The sequence below is a fragment of the Anas acuta genome, chromosome 1 (assembly GCF_963932015.1).
Source record: "Anas acuta chromosome 1, bAnaAcu1.1, whole genome shotgun sequence".
In the NCBI taxonomy this organism is placed as follows: Eukaryota; Metazoa; Chordata; class Aves; order Anseriformes; family Anatidae; genus Anas; species Anas acuta.
The window spans coordinates 109,064,957-109,085,224 of NC_088979.1; the positions used below are offsets into that span (position 1 = coordinate 109,064,957).

The window sequence follows — 20,268 nt, forward strand, 5'->3', positions numbered from 1 at the left end:
ACCTATTTTTCCAAGTTCAAGGGGGCTAGCCGAGGTGTTAAAGATGAAGCCCACTGCAATAACCTGTGGAAAAAGACTTTGCTTCATACTAGGTACAACATCCAGTGCAGAGTTGCTTGCCTGGAACTCGTAGATGAGCAGTATTTGTGTTATCATCACAAGCAGCCGCTTGGAAGAAACGAGGCCAAAACCATCTTATTTAGAAAATCTGTCCCTTCCGCTCTGGCAACGAAAATATTGACTTACAACGGGGTAAGAACACGGTCGATTCAGAAAACAATTAAGTTCCCCAATTCGTCACACAAACGTAAGCAAATATTTTAAACTTACTGTAAAAGGACCGATGCTTATTTTGCAGGGCAAGCAGTGCTGGGAACAGGACTGGAAGGTTTACATTTGACAACCTGGCAGTAACAATAGCCTCTCCATATGTGCAAGGCACAAGGAGGGAACTCCCATAGCACAAACATCCAGACCCACAGCACAAACTTAATCAAAAAGGCTCTTTATTTTAAACATAAAAAGAAACATTTTACACAGTATTGTTAGAACTATTGGGTACCTGCATTCCAGAACTGTGCCAAACACTTCATTTTGTAACTTTGAAATTAAAACAAAAGAAAGAAAACATCTTGCCCTTCTGCTATACGGATGTTCGAGCTTGTCCTGGATCAAATTCCAAGTGCCTGGAGGAATTTACCAGCTTACCCAGGAGATGTGGCAATGCGAACAGAGGAAGATCAACATGAGCCCTTAGGATACTTAGACAATACCACAGGTTGCAGCAGAGAGGATACGGATCCTTGCACAGCATTGCAGGCAGCTCACTCTCCTGATATTCTGCAGGTTTAATACACGACCAGGTGCACACACACCTCCACTCACACAAACCCTGGTCACGCAGGAAATAATAATAAAAAAAACATGAAAGTGACCGAGAGTCTTTTTTTTTTTTTTCCCCACTATTGGAGACAAGATTTCCACTCTATTTTTAAAAAAGGGGATAATACAAAATTGGCACAAATAGAAGGAAACCTGTAGGGTAAGCCTAGCCCCTCAGCTTCTAGCCTTCCAACTACAGCAAATCCAGGGCCTAAGGGGATGCAGCATTGCCTTCCAAGGGGCTGGCAGCAGTGTGAGCTAGCAGCAAACTTGCTTCACTTGGAATGACAAAGATGGTTTGTTACTGGCCTTGAAGGAAGGCCAGCATTAGCTAAGGACATGGGGACCTTTCATTAGAGGAGCAGGGAGCCCTGACCAAAATAACCCTGAGTTTTTTTCCGGCAGGGATAAAGTGTGCTATGTTGCGTGCTTGGGAAGAGCTGGCGGGTCCCTGCTCATTCATTCCCTAATTATTGCATCGTGACCCTCTTTCCCTAAACCTTAACCAAGGGCACATAAATATGGAGTCAGTCTGCTCGGATAGCAAGCAACTGATGCTGTGCTTTGAACCTCAACACCACTACCTATCTCCCCACCCAAGACACCCCAATTCCACAGGTCATTTCTGTGAAGAAAACAGACAATAAAGCAGGAAAGAAGCTGCGTAGATCAGCGTGGGAAGGACAGCCAGCACCCCAGACATCAGAATGGTGTTCCTTAACATTCAAGAAAAAGCAAGATTTCACTACAGCAGCCAAACAGGAGAGGAAGAAAAATTCTTGCTGTCAAAATGATATTTGAGTGAATTTTCTCCTTGATGCCCTTTCTTTGTAAAGCATCAGTAAATATTTCCGGGCTTTCGTAGTGGAAATTAGAGATTGCTTCTGCCCTGTTTCTCAGCAGAGGCAGCTACATCTGTCTGCAACATAGGCCTATTCAGAGCTCTTCAAGAGAGGAGGAAAAAAAAAAAAAACACACACGTCAGGACAGAAAGAGAAGCTGCTAAGAATGTTTAGGCCAAAGTCCTCCAGAGGTTCACAGGCTTTGGGTCTCTCAGCTCTAGAACCCTACATGAAGTGCCAAAGAGAGTCCAACAGTGAGTTGCAAGCTACATCTCTGCAAATCAAGTCCATTTTGAAGATGCCTCGCATTCAGCTTCCAAGAAATCATTAGACATTGTGTGTGTCCATATGTACAGCCAAGGTTAACCCACCAGCAGTGTGACTGTGTGCATGTTTGCATGCTGGGGGCAGAACGTAGCCTTCTAGAGAAAATCTTCATGCCAACCTCAGAAAAATGGTCACAACACAAGCTAAGAAAAAAAAAAACAAAAAACCTTACTGAAAAAAAAAAATGGAATAGCTGTAGTGGTGAGTAAAAGGGTCCACAAGCTAATGTGAAACGAGGCCATTGCAGCACAGACCTGCAGCTCCCCTGGAACAAGCTGTTAGTGAAGGAGACTGCCTAGAACATAACTAACATCTAAGATTGGCAACAGCACACCACAAACGCTACCTTCTGCAGGTGCCATCCTCCAGAGTCTTTTCTTTTATCCTACAAAACCTTTAAAGGATTGAGCCCTGACCTCATCTCTGCATTTTTAACCCTTCCTGATGCAAACTAGACCCTGGCTGTGACATCAGGTTGTGGTACAGTCCTACTCTTTTGTTTGTACACAGTACCTATACTCTGACTTTTATTGCTTAAAATACCAGCTGTGCTGGAAAGACAGAACTGCCCAGAAAAGCAGCTGCTCCCTTGGCAGCAGCCAGGTCAGTGTATGTGGAAGACCAAAGCAGGACTTCTTATAATATAGCACCTAGGAAAATACCTTGAACCCATGGCGAAAACCTCACTGCAGGCCCATGCACAAGACCAGGATCACAGGAACTTTTTTGCTGCCCTCTTTAGCTTGCTCATACTCCTACCCTGAGCTACTGCAGTCAGACTGCTCACAGGTTCAAGGGTTACCACTGAGTGACTGGCAGAAGCAGCATAGGTATCTGCTCTGTGCATCTGGGGACAGGTTACCAGTCTCCTCTAAACACGATCAGTCGGCCAAGTGCACATGAAGACCCATCTCACATTTTTTTCATGAGTCACGCCACTGCCAGTTGGGCAAGGTCTCCTTCCTCTGCCAAGGCCAGCAGAAGGCTGGATCTTGTCTCTAGACACCATGTTGCCCCCCATGCCACAAGCAGAGCAGGGTCTGAGGCACAACGTGAGCAGCTGTAGTGAGGAGAAAAGAAAGGTCGGGGAGCTGGTGGCCATATGCAGACATCCAACAAATGCTTGTCTGAAGAGTGACTCTTCAGGGCTGCCAAGTTAGCCCCTGTTCACCAGAGCTTTGAGCACAGAAAACTAGAAAAAAAATAATAAGAAAAAAGTCTCAAAGACCTCCAGGCAAGTTATGCTTTCAGGTTAATCATAAACCCTTTGAAAGCCAGGGAAGAGAAGGCATGCTAACAGCCAAAAATCAATTCCCTGCTGGAATAGCCTCATGAGGCACCAGTGGAATACCCTTCTCCAGGCTTCAAGCCAACACAGAGAAGTCTGTGAGATACCACGGTGACAGAGGAAGTGGACAGGATGCTGCAATGAGGGTAGAGGGGAAAAGTAGATTGGTTAACACAATGAAAGCCTGACGATTCTACCAGTCCCTTCCCACACACTGCCCTCCCTGTCATGTTCTCGTAGAGGAAGACCTTTTCAAAAACCAAGAGGGGCTAAACCAAAATATTTATAAAATAACAATTTAGTGAATTTTGTCACAGGGCCCTGCTGAAAGCAGACTCAACAGTTTGTACATTAGAAGGACACGATCCCTATGCAGAAAGTGCTGCTGGAAGAAGGAGAACTCTGAGTCACTAAACATGGCCTGAAAGCTCTCGGGACATGATGTGTAACAAGGAGAAGCTTGAGGTCCAGGCTGAAATCAGAGAGGAAGCGTGCTGTCTTGTCTGGGCCTGTGAGCGAGTGTCTCAGCACAGTCCAAGAGCCCTGTGAGTCTCTCCCAAAACGCAGGCGTGCCTGGCTCCAGCACTCAGTCCATCTCCATTGACATCAGCCTGCGACGCTCTCGCCGTGTTTCCTGCACTTCCTTCTTGCAGCACCAACGGGAGCTGCAGTAGCCGATGAGGCAGGATAAGAGTCCGATGACAGTGGCCAGACCAATGCCAATCAACAGGGGATACTTGAAAGCATTCAAAACTGAAAAACAGCAAGGAAAACAAAAGTCGTTAGATACCACAGAGAAATTTAAAGATCAACATTATTTGTTCTTGCCTAAAGAGGGAGGAAATCCCACATTTTTCAGTCATGGGCAGGTTAATTATTTTGGAAGGAAAAGCTAATTCTCCTTCTTGATTTCTGTCTTTTGAGGTTTGGGATACCGGTACCTTACTGAACTCCATTACTTCCTTCTTCACCATATTTCTTCCTCCACCATTTCAAAGCTCTGGGGAGGCTAGAAGCACCAGAGAAACCTTGCAATGATATAGCAAAGTGACAATAGCTCTAAGAAGTACCCCATTACCTGTTTTTCCAAACAATGGCCTGGCAACAGTTCTCTATCACAGGCAGACTGTGGCTGCCATCTCTTTATAAAACTGTTTCCAAATGGCAAGGACTTTACACTTTGCTTGATTAGAACTGCTCGTACAGTACATTCACTGCCACTCAGCAACCTTGCCTAATCAACCTCCTAAGTTGGTGCATGAACAAAAAAGTTGATTTGTAGGCACCTGATGCACAGTTAAAAGACAGGGTCAAGAAATGGAAGGAGCTTAGAAAGTACAGTTATGACAGTTATCTGCATAGTAGGGAGAACAAAAGTTTCTGATTCAAGTTCACAGAACTTCTCATTGTGACCTCTCCTGGAAACGCTTAGAAGAAAGCAACCAGTTCAAGGCCTCTCCCAAATTCATTCTCCTCCTTAGCTACGTGCTGAACGAAGCATCTAGCACACATCTAGCTTCTCACAAAGCCTAGCAACACTTGCAACTCTGATTGTAGAGCAGGCAAGGTATTAAGTGCAGGGAGCAGCATGTCTTGTGGTTAGGAGAGGGAGGAAGGAGTCAGAGCCCTGATGTTTTGTTCCCTGCTTTGATATTAACCATAACACGACTACTTCAGCACACCCCAGCTGCAAACCAGTGTTTCTTCCAGCAGGGAACAGGAAGATTAACACTTGGAGAGAATGCTACACCTTGATTAAAAGATGCCCTAGCTATGCAAAACGTCGGCAAGGCATCAGGAAGAAGAACACTTCGGGCTTATGAGCATGACCTATTCAGGCCTACCTAGTCTGTAGAACTTCAAATTACAAATTGAAAACAACAGCAAGAGGATAACAAAATCTAATGAGATTATCACAGGCATCGTTAAAAACATATGTAGAGAACATTTGTCACAGATTAACATAACAAGGTGCTAAAAATCCCACAACACACACAGTCATCTCTTACCATCCATTTTCACAGATAGGAAGACAGGTTTGGCTTTGACGGCAGGTTCCTGCTGCCACACACCGGTGGCAGACCGTACCCACGGGGTCACCACGCAGTAATGGTTCCCAAAATCATGGTCCTCGCAGCCATGCACACGGAGACGGAATTCCAGTGGGCTGATTCTCTCCAGGCTGAGGTCACTGCTCCCGTTTCTCCTGCTCTGCGTCACGATCCCTCTCCGGTCCACCGAGGCCAGCAAGACGGGCTCTCTGTCCAGCGCGAAGGAGCGCACGGCAAACCAGGAGACATCAAAAGACATGTCATCTGCATTCATGGAAAAAGGAAAATTTGGACACGGTGAGCTGCAAAGACTGTTCATGGTGCCACTTCTCAGCAGAAAGGTTAATCTGCCAATGGCGTAACCAACACTGGACTGACAGTGGGGGTAGGGGAGGCAGGGAAGAATGCCCTGAACCTGTCCTTTCTAGGAGGATTCAAGCAGTGAACTGCAATGAAATGCACTGACAGGAAGAATATAGCTGCACAGGGAGGGTGGCTTGCTATGGCGACAACACAGAGGGGGTTTCTTGCTTTCCTACCTGTCATCCTAAAATGCGTATTCTGTCTCCGATCTAAGTTTTCACCAAGCAGCCCTGGTGTCATGAGAAGTTCTAAAACTGGGCTGAGCCTACACTGAAAAGGGAGTGGCAATGCTAGGCATTTGCTAGCAGAGTGATTTGCAATCACTACCTTCACGCAGCACCTGCACAGCTACAAAATCAGAATGCTCTTTCCTAAAGGCCCCTTCCACACATTTAGTCTGCCTAAACTTAAAGAGATTCTACAGGGAGTAGAAAAAAATTACGTGCAAAAATATAAAGCATTTGGAAGCAAAGCTTGACCACAATGCCTTTATGCACTATTTCTGCAATTGTTAGTAAGTGTCATGGGCCATCGTGCACCGTGCCTTGTATGAATTTTACTATCCCAGGAGATAGCCTACAAAAACCATTTGCAGCACCTTCCACATTAACCTCGCTGACAGGTAGACAGAGCTCATCAGCACTTTAAGCCCTTTTTTACGTTCGTGCAAAATGCTATTGATCCCATTAGCAGATCTCAATCTTAGCCCTATTAGGCTGTTGTTGAGTATCTGCTTTAAAAATCAGCACGCCGCTTTTCTAATGTGTGCTCAGCAATACCTGTTAAAGGGTCTGAAACCTGGCGTGACCCACAGCGTAGACAGAAAAGGGCCTCAGATGCCTGCTCGCTTGGTTCAACAGTAGTTCCTCCTTCCTGGCACTTAAACTGATAGGCCCAAATTGGAAACGGAGGGTACTAATTCTGCCCTGAGTTTTGTGCAGACATTCTGCAAGGGGATTAACCTCTGCACACCTAAGACAGTCCTATGATTTTGGGCATATATCAAACCTTCACTTGCTGGTATTGAGATCTGTGAAAAATACAGCATTAGCAACCTGAAATGTAAAACTGATCTTTCATCTAAGCCCTGAACCTCCTGCTGTACTTAAATTATTTGCAGATATAAGTGAAGACAACTTTTAAGCCGCTATCAGGCAAGCTGACATCTTAGGAAGACAGGGAACCTTAGAATAATCTTTTAAAGCAGGGTAGGGACATCCTCGGTTCTGCTGCTTGTGGTTACGCATCAGCTGCTACAGTCCCTCTGATTGCAGACAAAAACCACTCACTGTTTGTGGTACAATTAATTCCCCAGTAAGGTACACTGTTCTACACACACCTTCAAAAACAAAACAGAAATTTGAGGAAGCAGATGGCAGCACTCAGTCACTCCCAGAGACACTGGCTGACCAAACCATTTGGGACACCAGCCAGTTTATTGCCCTGCCTGCCCTGGCCAGCTGCTCTGGGTGACAACACAGAGCCTCAAGAGAGCACCTCGTGTGTTTTGCAGCCCTGTCGCGGGAAGAGGTTTCCTGGTCCTACGTGGCAGTGAGCATTGGCCATATGGACCAGCAGCACTTGTAACAACCACACTTTGCCACATTATACCACAAATACTACCGTTAATTACTCAGCATACCACTCCGATCCCCTCCCTGGAAAGCAAAGCTAATCAAGATCGCCACACACATTTTCAGTTGACAGGACTAAACTTTGACCGCTGCCTTGCGTACTCACCCAACTAGCTGTGGGAAACAGGGCCTCTGCTTGAGAGAGCTCCGTTTCTATAAACTATTGTTCATCTCTGTTGCCTGTTTATTCCAAACACAGCATTAACACCAGCCACAGGCAGTCAGGTTGGGTATGACCAATTCCTTCCAAATATCATCAAGGCTGACATTTGCTCCATGCTTCCAGGTACAGTAGGAGCATATGGACACCTTCCAGGCTACGTCCAACTACACTGAATACACGGTTGCATTTACTAAAATAGATTACAACAGTAAGTTTAGGAGGGGGAAAAATAACCTAGCCTTCAGATTCCCGGGGGATTTACTACTGTTGAAGAACTCCTCTGTTTAAGTCTCACTTAATTTGAGGTTCTCTTCCCTCAACGTACAAAGATGAATGCAGGCACTTGCTGTCATTTTGAAATAGCTGAATCTGTCTTCTGTAATTACAACATGGGACAACAGTATTATGCCAACATATTTTATTAGTCAGTATACACAGTGTGCAATTAGTGACTCACTGCAGACAGTCAGAGGGAGGATTTGGCTCAGAGTGCTCTTTGTCGCTATGCTCCTTCAACTAGCTTCATACAGCAAAGTCATCTGATTCGTTTCTATCTCTCTCATTTTTCATGCTGTAAAAACACAGTAAAATTTAGCAAAACAAGGACACAGATCAAGCACTCTCCAAAGATCAGTGATGGCCATGCCGAACAGCTCCCACACGCTAACAAATCTGCGATTTTACTGACATAAAGAAGGCCAGACGCTAGGCTTCCCAAAAGCATCTGTTTAACTCCACACACACTTTGTGTCCATGCAGACAAATCAGACACTCGGTTTTTGTTCCCAGTCTTCAAAAAACAAAACAGAACCACTTGACCCACAGACACACTTATGACTACAAAGGTTTCTTTTACCAGTAAGGTCAGGAAGGGAACATGCATTACAGAAAGCTCGTCACTGGGATGTTGTGCTGCAGAAGGCCACCAAGGACCTCAGCACCCACTGCTCGTGCAACCCAGCTCCTTTCGCCCAGGAACACAGGGCACTGGATGCTTCACAGGCTCTGTAAGCAGAGTAAGAGTGGTGCCATCCTTCCCCTCCTCGGCTAGTGAGCATCATCAACATGTAAAGCACATCTTTACACACATTTCGATTTAACACACAGGACTAAGCTGTCTGGGTCTCAGCTGCTTCTCTGGCCAATCACCCCAGAGAACTGGGAATCCTATTTCTAGACCAGCTCCTAGGAGCCATGCACTTCCACTGCTTAGAATGGAGCTCTCTCAGCATCTTGTTACAGCGCTGAATCACAATTTTGAGACCCTTTTTGTTTACTACATTTAAATGAGGTTGAATAGGGCTTCCTAGAGAGCTGAGCAAACCACTTCAAGCCATACAAGAGGTAAACAAGCTGGTTTTGTTAAATTCTCCAGAGTGCCCACTGGGTCCGTCTGGAGCAGATTTAAAAAAAAAAATAAATCTCTTTCAGGCAGAGTAAGTAATACTTTTAAATCCCTAAGCACATAGCCCAAGAAGGGGTGATCTGGGAAGTCTAGAGAGATCGTTTGTGAAAATGTGTATTCAACAGAAACATCAGAAGCAGCTTTTGTATCTTCAGGGCACAGAAGTACTACTACTATTCCCCCCTGACACACACATACTTCCCTCATATCAATTCAAAACACCAGCTACGGATGCCAAGCCAAAGAAGCACTTCTTTAGACAGAATGGTTGCTGCCATGTACTGAGCTCAGTAATACACACTCCACTTCAGCGGGGTCTCAAAGAAGCAGAGGAAATTAAACCACGTAGCAGTCATGCCAAAACCTTTTCAACCCTTTTGAAAGTTTCCCACAGGGTGGGTGTGCGTACTCACACACAGCTGTGAATTGCCTCTACTAGAGGATGGGCCAGCCCAAAAGTTATTCTTCTAGCAAGGAATGGACGTAAGAAGGGGACTTCCAAAGATCATTGGTCACTTAACTTCTCCTCAGCTCCTTGAAAGTACTTTATTTCTCTGACTGTGGACACAAAGAAGGAGAAGAGCTGGCACCTGACACCTAACCTCACTGCTGAAGGTATACATGCTGATCTGCTTGCATACTTTAACATCACTCTACATGTACAAGAGCAGAGCCAGCTGGCACACCGAGCACATTCAGACTGTGCAGGACGTGCATTTAACAAAAGATCTTATGAAATTCCCTGATCCCTCTTTGCACACAAGAGGGCCTGTAATACCCCACTGCAGAAGGCCTGACCGCAGAAGAGCAGACCTCTTGAAAGCCATAATGACCCACAGAACAGCAGGAGAGCAACATGGATATGCAATTGCTCTGCTCTCCCTTCTCAACAAGTTCCCAAATGGAAAGGCCATGCCGGCACTGCTGTCATCTGTTTTCTTCTAGGAGATGCTGGCAGCTCTTGCTTTTCCTATCTCATTATCTGGTGTAGTCTTTCCCCAACAACATGCCTTATTTCCCCACTGGGATGAGACAGCACTGTTATTTTCACAGTCTGTCTAATGTTTTGGCATTCATTTAAAGTGTAAATTCTCCATTTTGGTTGTGAATTAAATTGTGATACTGACTGAGTGTAGAGACCCATCAGAGATGGGATGTAGAGGGAAATGTGTTCCCGTTGAATGATTACATCTGTTTGTTACCAGATGAGGCCTTAAAGTCCTCCTCCACATAACTGAAGCTCTGCTGCCTGTCTCACCCAGAGGACCAGCAAGGACCGGAGAGGGGCCAGCTTCTTAGGGCCAGCTTCTTAGGCCCAGCTGAAGTGCTCACATGGGACTTCCCCCACAGAGACACACAGAGCATGGCTGGTTAGACCCCAAACCTTGCTCTTTCAGCAACTGCAGGCTCAGAGCACAGACCAAAATGTTCTCCCTACTTGCCACAATATCACACTTCTTTCCTCCTTTCTGTGGGTATCCATCGTACATGTATCTGCCCTATTACAGACAAAAATCCACAACAGAAACAACGCCAGCACCCAGAGAGGCAGGGATGTGCCATTTCAATATGATATTACCCAGTTACGGAACGCGTTACAGTGCTGACATTTAAAACTCTCTGCTGGCTGCTCATGATCTCTGGAAAGGGCAATGTTTCCAAATACAGGCATCATCTATCAACTCAACAGACATCCCTACTCTCTCAAGAATTTTCCCAGTTTAAACTTAACTGTGCTGATCAACAGCTCCTTGAAGAGGCCACCTTTTTATTTAAATCCATTTGATTACCCTTGTCTTGTCAGTGCTTCTGTCTCGAGCTACCAAGCACACAAAAACATCACAAACCCAACTGCAGCAGAGCACTGATAGGAGAGCCCCACTCTCAGTAAGTGGCATCTTTTCAAGCTTTAAGTGGGTCAGGGATGCTGAGGCCTCTTTCACAAGGCAACCCCAAGCTTATTTTAGCTGTCGAACACCAGGAGAAGCAGCAGCTGCTCCCTGCCAGCAATTACTGCTCTGCAAAGGAAGCCAGATGCTTTGGGTACTGCCTTGCAACAATACCTTTAACAGCTTAGAAACACCTCAACTTCAGAAGATGCTTTCTGCTGAGCAGAAACTGCAGGACAGATGGAGGCATACGTACAGACGTACCTTGCTGCAGACTGTCCAATATCCCAGGCTATGACTCTTTTGACAACAATAAAGTTTACTCAGCATTTCCCCCCTACCAAGCATTTCAATAATACAGTCTACAGACTTCTATCATTTTTTCACAGGCAGCACAGAGCTGTAATCTAGCAAATTGCCTCCCTGCTACACTCAGATTTAACATCAAACAGCCATTCTGCAATTTCAAAGTGATGCACCTTCAATAAACTTGGTACTTCATCTCATCAACTATTACACTAACTAATATTTGCCACACAGCCCCTTTTTTGTAGTGGCTTTTGCATAGATTTCTGTCCCACATGAATCATGGTACCTTTACATTTAGGTGTATATATATTTATATTTAAACACATATTTATAGATTTAAAATATATTTTTATATTTGCACATAAAAATAACTTTAAAAGACACACTAAACTCACTCCAAAACCACATTTTGGGTACAATAACCAGAGCTACTCTCACAGCCTTTTGATGAAAAGCAGCTCAGGCAACCTTTGGCAAGCAGCTAAGTTTTGAGCAATTCTCTGAACTTTTCAGCCCTTCACAAAAATCTCTCTTTAAAGTGTCTGCTGTCCTTTTCATAGTGATTAGGTACCATGCTTCTTTTTTCTTCTACACAAAAAAAAAAAAAAAGGAAGCTCACCTTTGAAGGCATCAGGAAGTAACGTTCATTTTCAGTATTTAGGCTGCAGAAGTCAATTTCTGTGATTCTTAGATTTACATTAAGCCTTAAATTCACTGTGAAGTTCTAAGCTGACCAGCCAGGTGATTTTAAGATGGGTTTATAGGTAACTGCTTTCTCCTGACAGGCTTTGCCAATGGACCTTCTTTCTAATTGAAGGAGACAGCAATAGTTTTCATGCCCATCTAGTGGTTGCAGGCTGACCGCCAGCAGTGGGGTCAGTTGGTACAGACAGCACAGGGGTTAGGAATAAGAACGCTTTTTTCCCCCTCTCACCTCAGAATGTGAAACACAAATCTTGTTTTAGACTTGGCCGTGTAAAGCAAACATTCTCTCCTGTATTTATCTAGTTCTGTACAACAATGTTCTCAATTCTCCAGCTTCACTCACATGACACGGGATTATAACTGGTGGTATACAATCTGGAGGCGAATGAGTTACAAATAAAATATTTTCTTCAAAATACCTGGCTCCAGTGCCATTCCATCCGTTGTGATGATACAGAGCAAGTCTGCCAGTTCACCCTGGTAAATTGTCAGGTTGTCAGAATGCACGGAGACATTAAACACAGGACCTAGAAAAGAGTAACCACAATTATTCATGACAGGCTTTTCTTCAACATCCAAAAGTATTCTTGTGTATTTTTGAATCGTCCTCTACGTGTTTGCAGAAACAGAGCTTTGAAGTAGGGATAAGCAGTAATGCAAGTTTGGGCAAAATAGTTACCCATTTTTAGCCACTAATTGCTGCACTAATACTCAGACTGCCAGACCTGTCACACAACACAGAAGTCGCTGCCCAAGTCTGCCTTCCACTGTCCTGCACAAAACGAGCCTTTCTTCCACTGGTGACTTCTCTAAGAAGAATAGAGTTCAGGTCCTCCGGCTAATCCAGCACAGATCATTTCGGCTGAAGCTGTCAATAGGAATTTAAGTTAGAGCAAACCAGTAATTTAACCATACAGGAGGTTCTGCTGCGGAACTGAAACACAGACAATACAAGAATGCATCTGATAACATTTTTCTGTGGATTTTCCTTCAGGCTCTGCTACAGATAGCTTCTTTTGTACAAGATGTCTCAATGCCCAAGGGTATAGTAACTCCTTCAGCTGTGAAGTGATGATGATATTGATGAAAACCATTAGGCTGTTATGAAATGCTCAGACACCATAACAATATGTGTGTTTGACTTCTGAGATGCAGAAGATTAAAAAAAAAAACACAACACAACTTGCCCACATTTTTGACAACAACTACATCTCTGGTGCAAAGTTAACAAAACCACAATTCCTCAGACATGCCTACATTGCTAGGTACTCTCCGTTTCACAGGGCAGAAAACAAAGAATGCATCAAAATACCCTTAGTGATTTTTCTACTAAAGAAAGCAGAGGAGATATGGAGGAGGAAAGCAGATGCTAACTGTGGCCTCTGGAATGGCTTTGGGGAAAGGGGCTGGGGAACGCAAGAAGGCACTTGGGATTCAGATTTTAGAAGATTTTAGATTTTTACCTTCTCTGAAATCTCTTAGCTGCCATCATTACCTGGCTCAGCTACTTCTGGGATAGCAGCACCAGCAACAAGAACAGAAAATTAGTTTGTGAACTGTTGGAATATCTGCCATGCTCTGCTCTTACATGCTAGCAGTGTAAGTACAGGACTTGTAAATTCCAAATCCATTCAAGATCTTTGGCAAACAACACTTCTGACAGAGAACATTTAAGGAAATCAGCCAAGCAACCCACTTGCCCCCTGCCCTCCCAACAGGTTTCTGTGGAAAGCTATGCCAGTAGGTCACCACAGTGCACACGCTTTTCGCATCACTTCCAAACTGAGGTTCTGTACAGAAACTTGGAGATGCCACAAAGCTAGAGCTGTCATTTTTGGTGAAACTACACTAGACTACAGGGACCTGGCTTGTTTTCTTCAGCAGAGATTACACAGCACACAAAGTAAATTCCAATTACATTGCAATAATTATTCCGTGGCTTCCAAAATCCTCCCCCCACAATTTCCACAGCACACTATCTGCTGTGGTTTGTTATACTGCAAACCTCTTATAGCCCTCTGCCCCAGAAGCAGTGATGCCACCACCTCCCTGGGCAACCTGTCCCAATGCCTGATTGCTTTTTCTGAGAATAAATGTGTCCTTGTTTCCAACCTGAACCTCCCCTGGCACAACTTGAGGCCATTCCCTCTAGTCCTATCGCGGGTTACCTGCGATAAGAGGCTGATCCCCAGCTCCTCACACCTCTAACCATATTCCTCTTGCAGCTGACTTGATTATTCTTTTTCAGATAAAACAAGGTATTTCACTTTTTTGGAGGGTGGGGTAGGATAATTGTGCAGACAGAGGTTCAAGGTCCCAAGGGACTAGTTGTGAAGGGAGGATGGACCAGGGCACCACAGCCAGCTGTAACCAGCAACGTCTCACCGCGCGTGTGAACTCTCACAGCAACACAAATGAAGCAAGCGTCACGTCTGCCAGGAACATCCCAGCACACACCCTCTGCTGCACTGATCGAACACAGAACAGCTCCATTGAATGTCATTAGGGTAAATGCCAATTTGCTTGGTTGGTCTCTCGGCCAGGAGAGGCCATATCACAGCAACACAGCACCCCATACAGACCCTCCAGTTCTGGGTCACCAAGTACATCTCTAGCCTACCTGCGTGTGAAGAGTCAAAGCTTCCTAGGCAGTAAGAAGGCTGCTCAGCAGCACCTGCTTGGTCATTTCGTGATCATACTTCCCCTTGGTAAGCCACAAGCATCCCTTTGCTTATTTCCCTACAAGGGGGTATATCTAAAAATCACTTTCTGTAACTCTAGAGGAAAAATCACTGCCCTGTATTAGGACTGGATTTTGACAGTGCTCTTCCCTCTCTCTAGCTGAAGAGGAAAATAAATATTATTAATTAAAAGCTTTTTAAAATGTAAATAAACTTCATTACAGTGAAGTCCCCTTAGCTTAGCCTTGAAAACTGCAGCTTTTTAGGAAGAGCACCTTTCTACCTTAGCAATACTGCCGACCTTTCTGCCCACATGCCCCATGCCCTGGACCTCAGGCTGCCCTCAGGCATGAAAGGGCAGAATAAAGCATCTTCACTGATGGTTTTTCCCTCACCACAGAACTTGAAAAGACAGGAGGCTACTTGCAACAGAGACACCTATTTAGCCCTGATCTGGATCAAGACAACCGTGTAACCCCTTACCACCCAACACAAGGTACACTTGCCAGAGCTGCAGCCACTGCACAGCCTGGGAAAGGTTCACAAAAGCTGACAACATGGCTTTATCCCTCGTGAAAAGTCTGTCACCCTTCTCTGTAGAAGGGTTCAAGGTTTTCTGTTTGGTTTTATTCTAAAGAAAAAAATGACAAGAGTTTTTAACTTAATAGCTTGTCTGATTTATGTCCCCCGGCTTAAATAATTTACTCTGGCTTCAGCTGAACCTGCCTGGCAACAGGATAAGAGAAGCAGGAATGAACTCCATGTGAATCTCAAGCAAAGGCAGCAGCAAACCAGTGTTTGTTAGTGGGTTACAAGCAAAGCCATCACCTTAGCTAACTGGGTGTCTTCTTTACTGTAGGCTCAAAAAAAGGACTTTGGTTTAAAAAAAAAAAAGACACCAGAGCAAACACAGGATGCTTCCAGACACCTTTTCAAGGCTCTTGAGGACCTCCCAAGGCAAACATGCCACAAAATCTTCCAAAAGGTGCGGATCACCTTATTTTTTTCCCCCATTACCATCACAACACAGTATTCAAGTAGCCCCAGATCTAGACTCCACCAAGAGTTCATCACACAAAACCCAAGTGGTATCCTTAAGTTTTTACCCTCCAAGTAAAAAAAAACAAACAGCAAAAACCCAACCACACACACTCAACCCCAAGCTTACAACTGCAAGCACTTGGTTAACAGGAAACCCTCAGAAGACAGGGACAACAGCAACATCTATCGGTGTCTCTCCATTGCCACGTAACAAGCTCTCCTTCAACAAGACCTGAGTTCATGCCACATGAACACTGAGAAAAAATAGAACTCTGCAGACAGATGATGTGGCTTTTCTCACCTTGCCACCTGTACTTAACAGTTTGAAATCCTGTTGTTGGCAACTACAGGTCACTCGAGAACAAACAAGTTGGAGTTTAGTTTCAAGTGCAAGGTTGGCAGATGAAGCATGACTTGCAAAGCTCATCAGGAACAAAGCAAAGTGTAGGGAGGCTATTCAGGAGGTTGAAAGCTGAAAAATAAGTGGATTTGAGTAACTTCTGGTTTGAACACAAGCATCATAATCTCAGCTAGTTCAGAAACTAAAAAAGCAGACTTAGAAAATAAACCAGCATTCCCAATTCTAAGAGCCAAGCATCCATTTTCCCCTATATTGCCATCCTCTACTAAGACCTTTGATTTAAACTAAGCCAAACACTCCATTTCTCACTAAAATGAGGCTGTATGTAAGCTTAGAAAAGTCTCTTAAAAATTCTTCTTAAGTAAAGTAATAATTTTACATTAAAAAGCAGCTACTGTCAAGATAGGAAAATAAACAGTTTTTGGAGTCATTTCTTGATTTCTGCATGTCTGAAAAAACACTACTTAAAAAAATGGAAGTAATTGAGGTAAATTGAAATTGAAAAATTGGTAAATTGAAATTGATCAATTGAAATTTACTAGTACAAACCTAGAAGTGCTTAAGAAGAAACTCTGTTCCAGGACCAGGACCTGTTTGGTTTAATTATTCAATTAATTTACTCAGCTTAAGGATTTATGTACTGGAAAAAAAATAAACCTTGAGCCCTGTTTACCTGATGTCACCCTACTCTCCCTGCTTTCCATCACTGCTCAGTAATCCAAACACTTTAAATCAGCAAGAAAAAGAAGAGGGGGAGAAAGAAGAATAACCAAAAAGCCAGTTAACATCTGGATTTACAATAGAAGAGCTAATTAACCAGGTCCTAGGTGATGTTTTGGCCTTTTCTACTTTGTCTCAGGCACTATTTCTCTGCAAAAACAAGTTCCAATCTCCCCACAGAAAGGAGTTACTTTCATTTTCCAGACAAAGTAGGGCAGAGAAAGGTCAAGTAATCTATCTGGCAAGAGAGATCCAGAGCAGGCTGCTCCAGCAATAACCCTGTACCCAGTCCATTACCCAGCACAGCCCAGCACAGCGGGAGCAATCACTGCATCCAGCTCCACTTCTTGCAATCAGCCAGCACCACGGACCACAAGGGGGAAAAAACTGATGCAATCCACAAGTTCTCCGTCATCCAAAGCATTACTCATATCTGCCCTGGCAGCGGATCTCTGCTCAAAGTGAGGATCCCATGATCTGCCTCTCCAGATAACGAGCTCCTTCACCCACACTATTGCAGCCTCTGTCCTCTCCCAGGTTCTTCACAGAGCCGTTCCCCAGCGAGTTTCACCCCAAGCTTCATACTAGCCATTACTGGAAGAAGCCCCTAGTAGTTTAGTCTGAGGTTTCTACTTCCAGATACAAATTAGTGCACACAGGCACAAAGGCATACAATGACAAAGCACGTTCCTGCCCATTAACGGTGGCTGGAAAATACCAGCCTCTCTCGCCAAAGAGTTTCTGCTGTATGGCCGTTTATTCATTTCCATGATTAAGGTTTCTTTCCTTTAAGAGCCCTTCTGCTTTACTTTCTTGCAGCTGAGTATCTCTGGGTCATTGCAGGGCATCATTTCATTTTAATTGCCAGTTCAGCATCAATACTCAGCTCATATTTCCAAAGCTCTTAGTTTATCTCAACTTCTTCCAAAGCGAATGATAATACATTGCTGTGCAATGAGCTCACATGCAGATGTAATCCAGAGTTGAAGATTTAATTGAGACGCTTCCCTTCAAGTTCTCTTTTATTTTTGCCTCTCCAGAGCTACTTGCCCTTTGCTGAATGGCACAGAGGAAAGCCAGCTCAGAGCACAGCCCAGCTCCAAACGGTCCCCTCTCATAACGTACTTCTGAATACACAATTAAAAGCTTCCTTCTTTCTGCTTTCCTTAAGGCAAAAGAAAATAAGTCACTTCTGTGGAAATCCCAGTGAGCACAGAGAGGGCAAAGACAACCTAAACACTAACCTGGGTTGCTGGGTACAGGCTGAAAGGGGTAGAAGATTAAAGAATGAATGCCAAAGAAGAATATACGGCTCTGGGATAAACAATCCAGCTCCAGGCCAGCTGGAACCACTCATACCCAATACCAGTACACAGACCTGTATCAGATAAGCACTCTGATCTCAAGCAAATTCCCAGCTATTAGCAGCCCACTTCTGCTGGCTGGCTCAGCCAAGTCTGATGGTGACAGCGTGTGCACACACAAAAAAAAAAAAACAACAAAAAAACACAAAAGTCAACCTCTCACATCTGCTGCTCAGCCCTAGCAGTGCAAAGGCACTGGAGCAGCACCTCCAGGTGACCGGGAGAACTGATTTTAAAAGGGAGAGATTTTGGGCCAGGTGGGCAAGATCACAAGCCTCACAAGAAGCTGTCCTGATAAGCTGGCTTCAAAAGGAAAACAGGAAAAAAAACAAAGAAAACAGATGCGTTCCAGGCTGAACGAAATGCTGTGTATATATACACACACATCATCTGATGGCTCGATGGGGGAGAAGCGGCATTTGGGCTTCAGCAAGAAGAATGAAATGAAATTAAGAGAAAATCACAAGACAAGCACTAGCAGCTGCTCTTATCCCTCCCAGTGCTGGGCAAGCTTTGAGAAGGGATGGCAGAACTTCTGTTTTAAACTGAGCTGACCAAAAAGCAGCACTGAAGAATATTACTTCATATGGGTTGGCTTCCTCCTGCCTCCTTCCCAAATAAGCTTAGCTTGCTTATAGCTACTGGCCATACAGCAGGCATTCATTTCCCAAAACTAGTCTAGTGCTCCACAGTATTCACAAGGCCTGACCAGAGGATTCTCAAGATCCCCCTCTGGTCTTAAAATACATCCAGCAGAGAACAATTTGCCATTGATTGAAAATATGCAAACTAAAGACTTACGAGGCTCCTCCTTTCCCTCCCCTCCCCCTCCCGTTTATATAATTCCATGAACAAAATCCACATTTTTTATTTTATTTATTTATTTATTTAAGTTCAGGAAGTTTCAAACAAATGCCTTTACATTAACATTTCAGATCATAAACTACGTGGAATAAATACGTCCCTCTGCAACAGCAAGTGGAGAAAGAGGAGAGGAGGTCTCTGCTTGCAGCCAGCAAGTTCTGCCTTGAATGGAAAGAATCCGAGTGAGACATTTTCCACAGATGTTCATGGAAAAACATTTCGGAGCACTGCCACATTTCAAGCCCATTGTGGCAGGAAACACTGAAGTTTCATGCGCGCAGTCCCCAGCTCATATAAAATGCTTACAGGCCTCCTGCTGCTCAGATAGATCACGCTGCACGGCGCGTACGCACACCAAAACCCTTCCTTGAAGCATCGCTCGACTCAGGGATCTGGGAGGGAGTCAAGCTGGCAGGAAGGATTTCCAACCCAAGCAAACCTCCCTGCCCCCTACCGAAGAGGAATCAATAAAAACAACCGAGCAAGAAATTCCTCCTAGCACTCAAACCTTCATGTAAAACCCTTTAAGGGCTTCCTTCTGCTGAAAACGCTGCTTCCATATCGATCTCCTCCCCGCTCCATCCCCCACGCGGTGCCAGCTGGAAATGCTGTGGCAGCCCAAGCCCTCGCAGTCGGGAGAAGAGAGGAATGCCTTCTGGATTTTAAGTTACACTGCATTAGCAAGGCCCCACCGCTGCCACACTTAAAGTGCTTCTCTGCTACACTTTGAGACCCTTGAAGTCAGGAGAACTGTTGGCAAGGTAATTGCACTATCGGGGACAAACACACACATAAACCACTCACCACATACCCCCACTGAACTCGAGATTTAGCAGAGAGGTGCCTTCCAGCTTTTGCAGTTACCTGGAGAGCTACATGCCCCTCTTTGCTGTCTCTGACCCTCTGTTGGTTAGCTTCTTCCCTCCAGTTCTGGGGAACCTCCTGTTTTCCCCAGAAAATCCATCAACCTCAGCAGTTCTGCCTTACACCATTCCCACTGGGGAGAATCTGGCACCAGCTCCTTTTTTTGGAGAACAAGCTTGACAGTTGCCTGTACCGCAGGATGCAAGACAAGGGCGCGATATCTGAGCTGTGCTTTTACAGCTGCCCCGCAGCTTTGCCACTTACCTCTGGCTGCCTGACCTGGTCAGAGTTTGCACCAAAGGAAGCAGAAAATTTTGGGGAAAGGAGGGTATGTAAGTAGGGAAGCAAGCCTGCCAGCATCCATTCTGACTGTGCTCATCGTGTGTCATCATGCCCACAGATGAATGTCCAGCGTGGATATCTGAGCAACTACTGAAGGACACAAAGTTCATCCATCAGTTGAATAAAGGTATTTTAAGCCAGATTTGGCTACATGGCGAGGCTATTTTGGGAAA

General features: G+C 44.7%; 1 protein-coding gene across 8 annotated transcripts in view; it reads right to left on the reverse strand.

Annotated features, from left to right (window-relative positions):
* Positions 1–489: 489 nt before the first annotated feature.
* Positions 490–20,268, reverse strand: part of PTGFRN (prostaglandin F2 receptor inhibitor) — a 102,156-nt gene continuing 82,377 nt past the window's right edge. For all 8 annotated transcript variants that reach the window (XM_068691996.1, XM_068692009.1, XM_068692003.1 and 5 more), the window contains 3 exons: positions 12,278–12,385; positions 5,349–5,654; positions 490–4,092 (listed from right to left, as the gene is read on the reverse strand). In XM_068691996.1, coding sequence (XP_068548097.1) covers positions 3,926–4,092; positions 5,349–5,654; positions 12,278–12,385 — 581 coding nt within the window. In that variant the 3' untranslated portion in view covers positions 490–3,925. The remainder of the gene's footprint in view (positions 4,093–5,348; positions 5,655–12,277; positions 12,386–20,268) is intronic.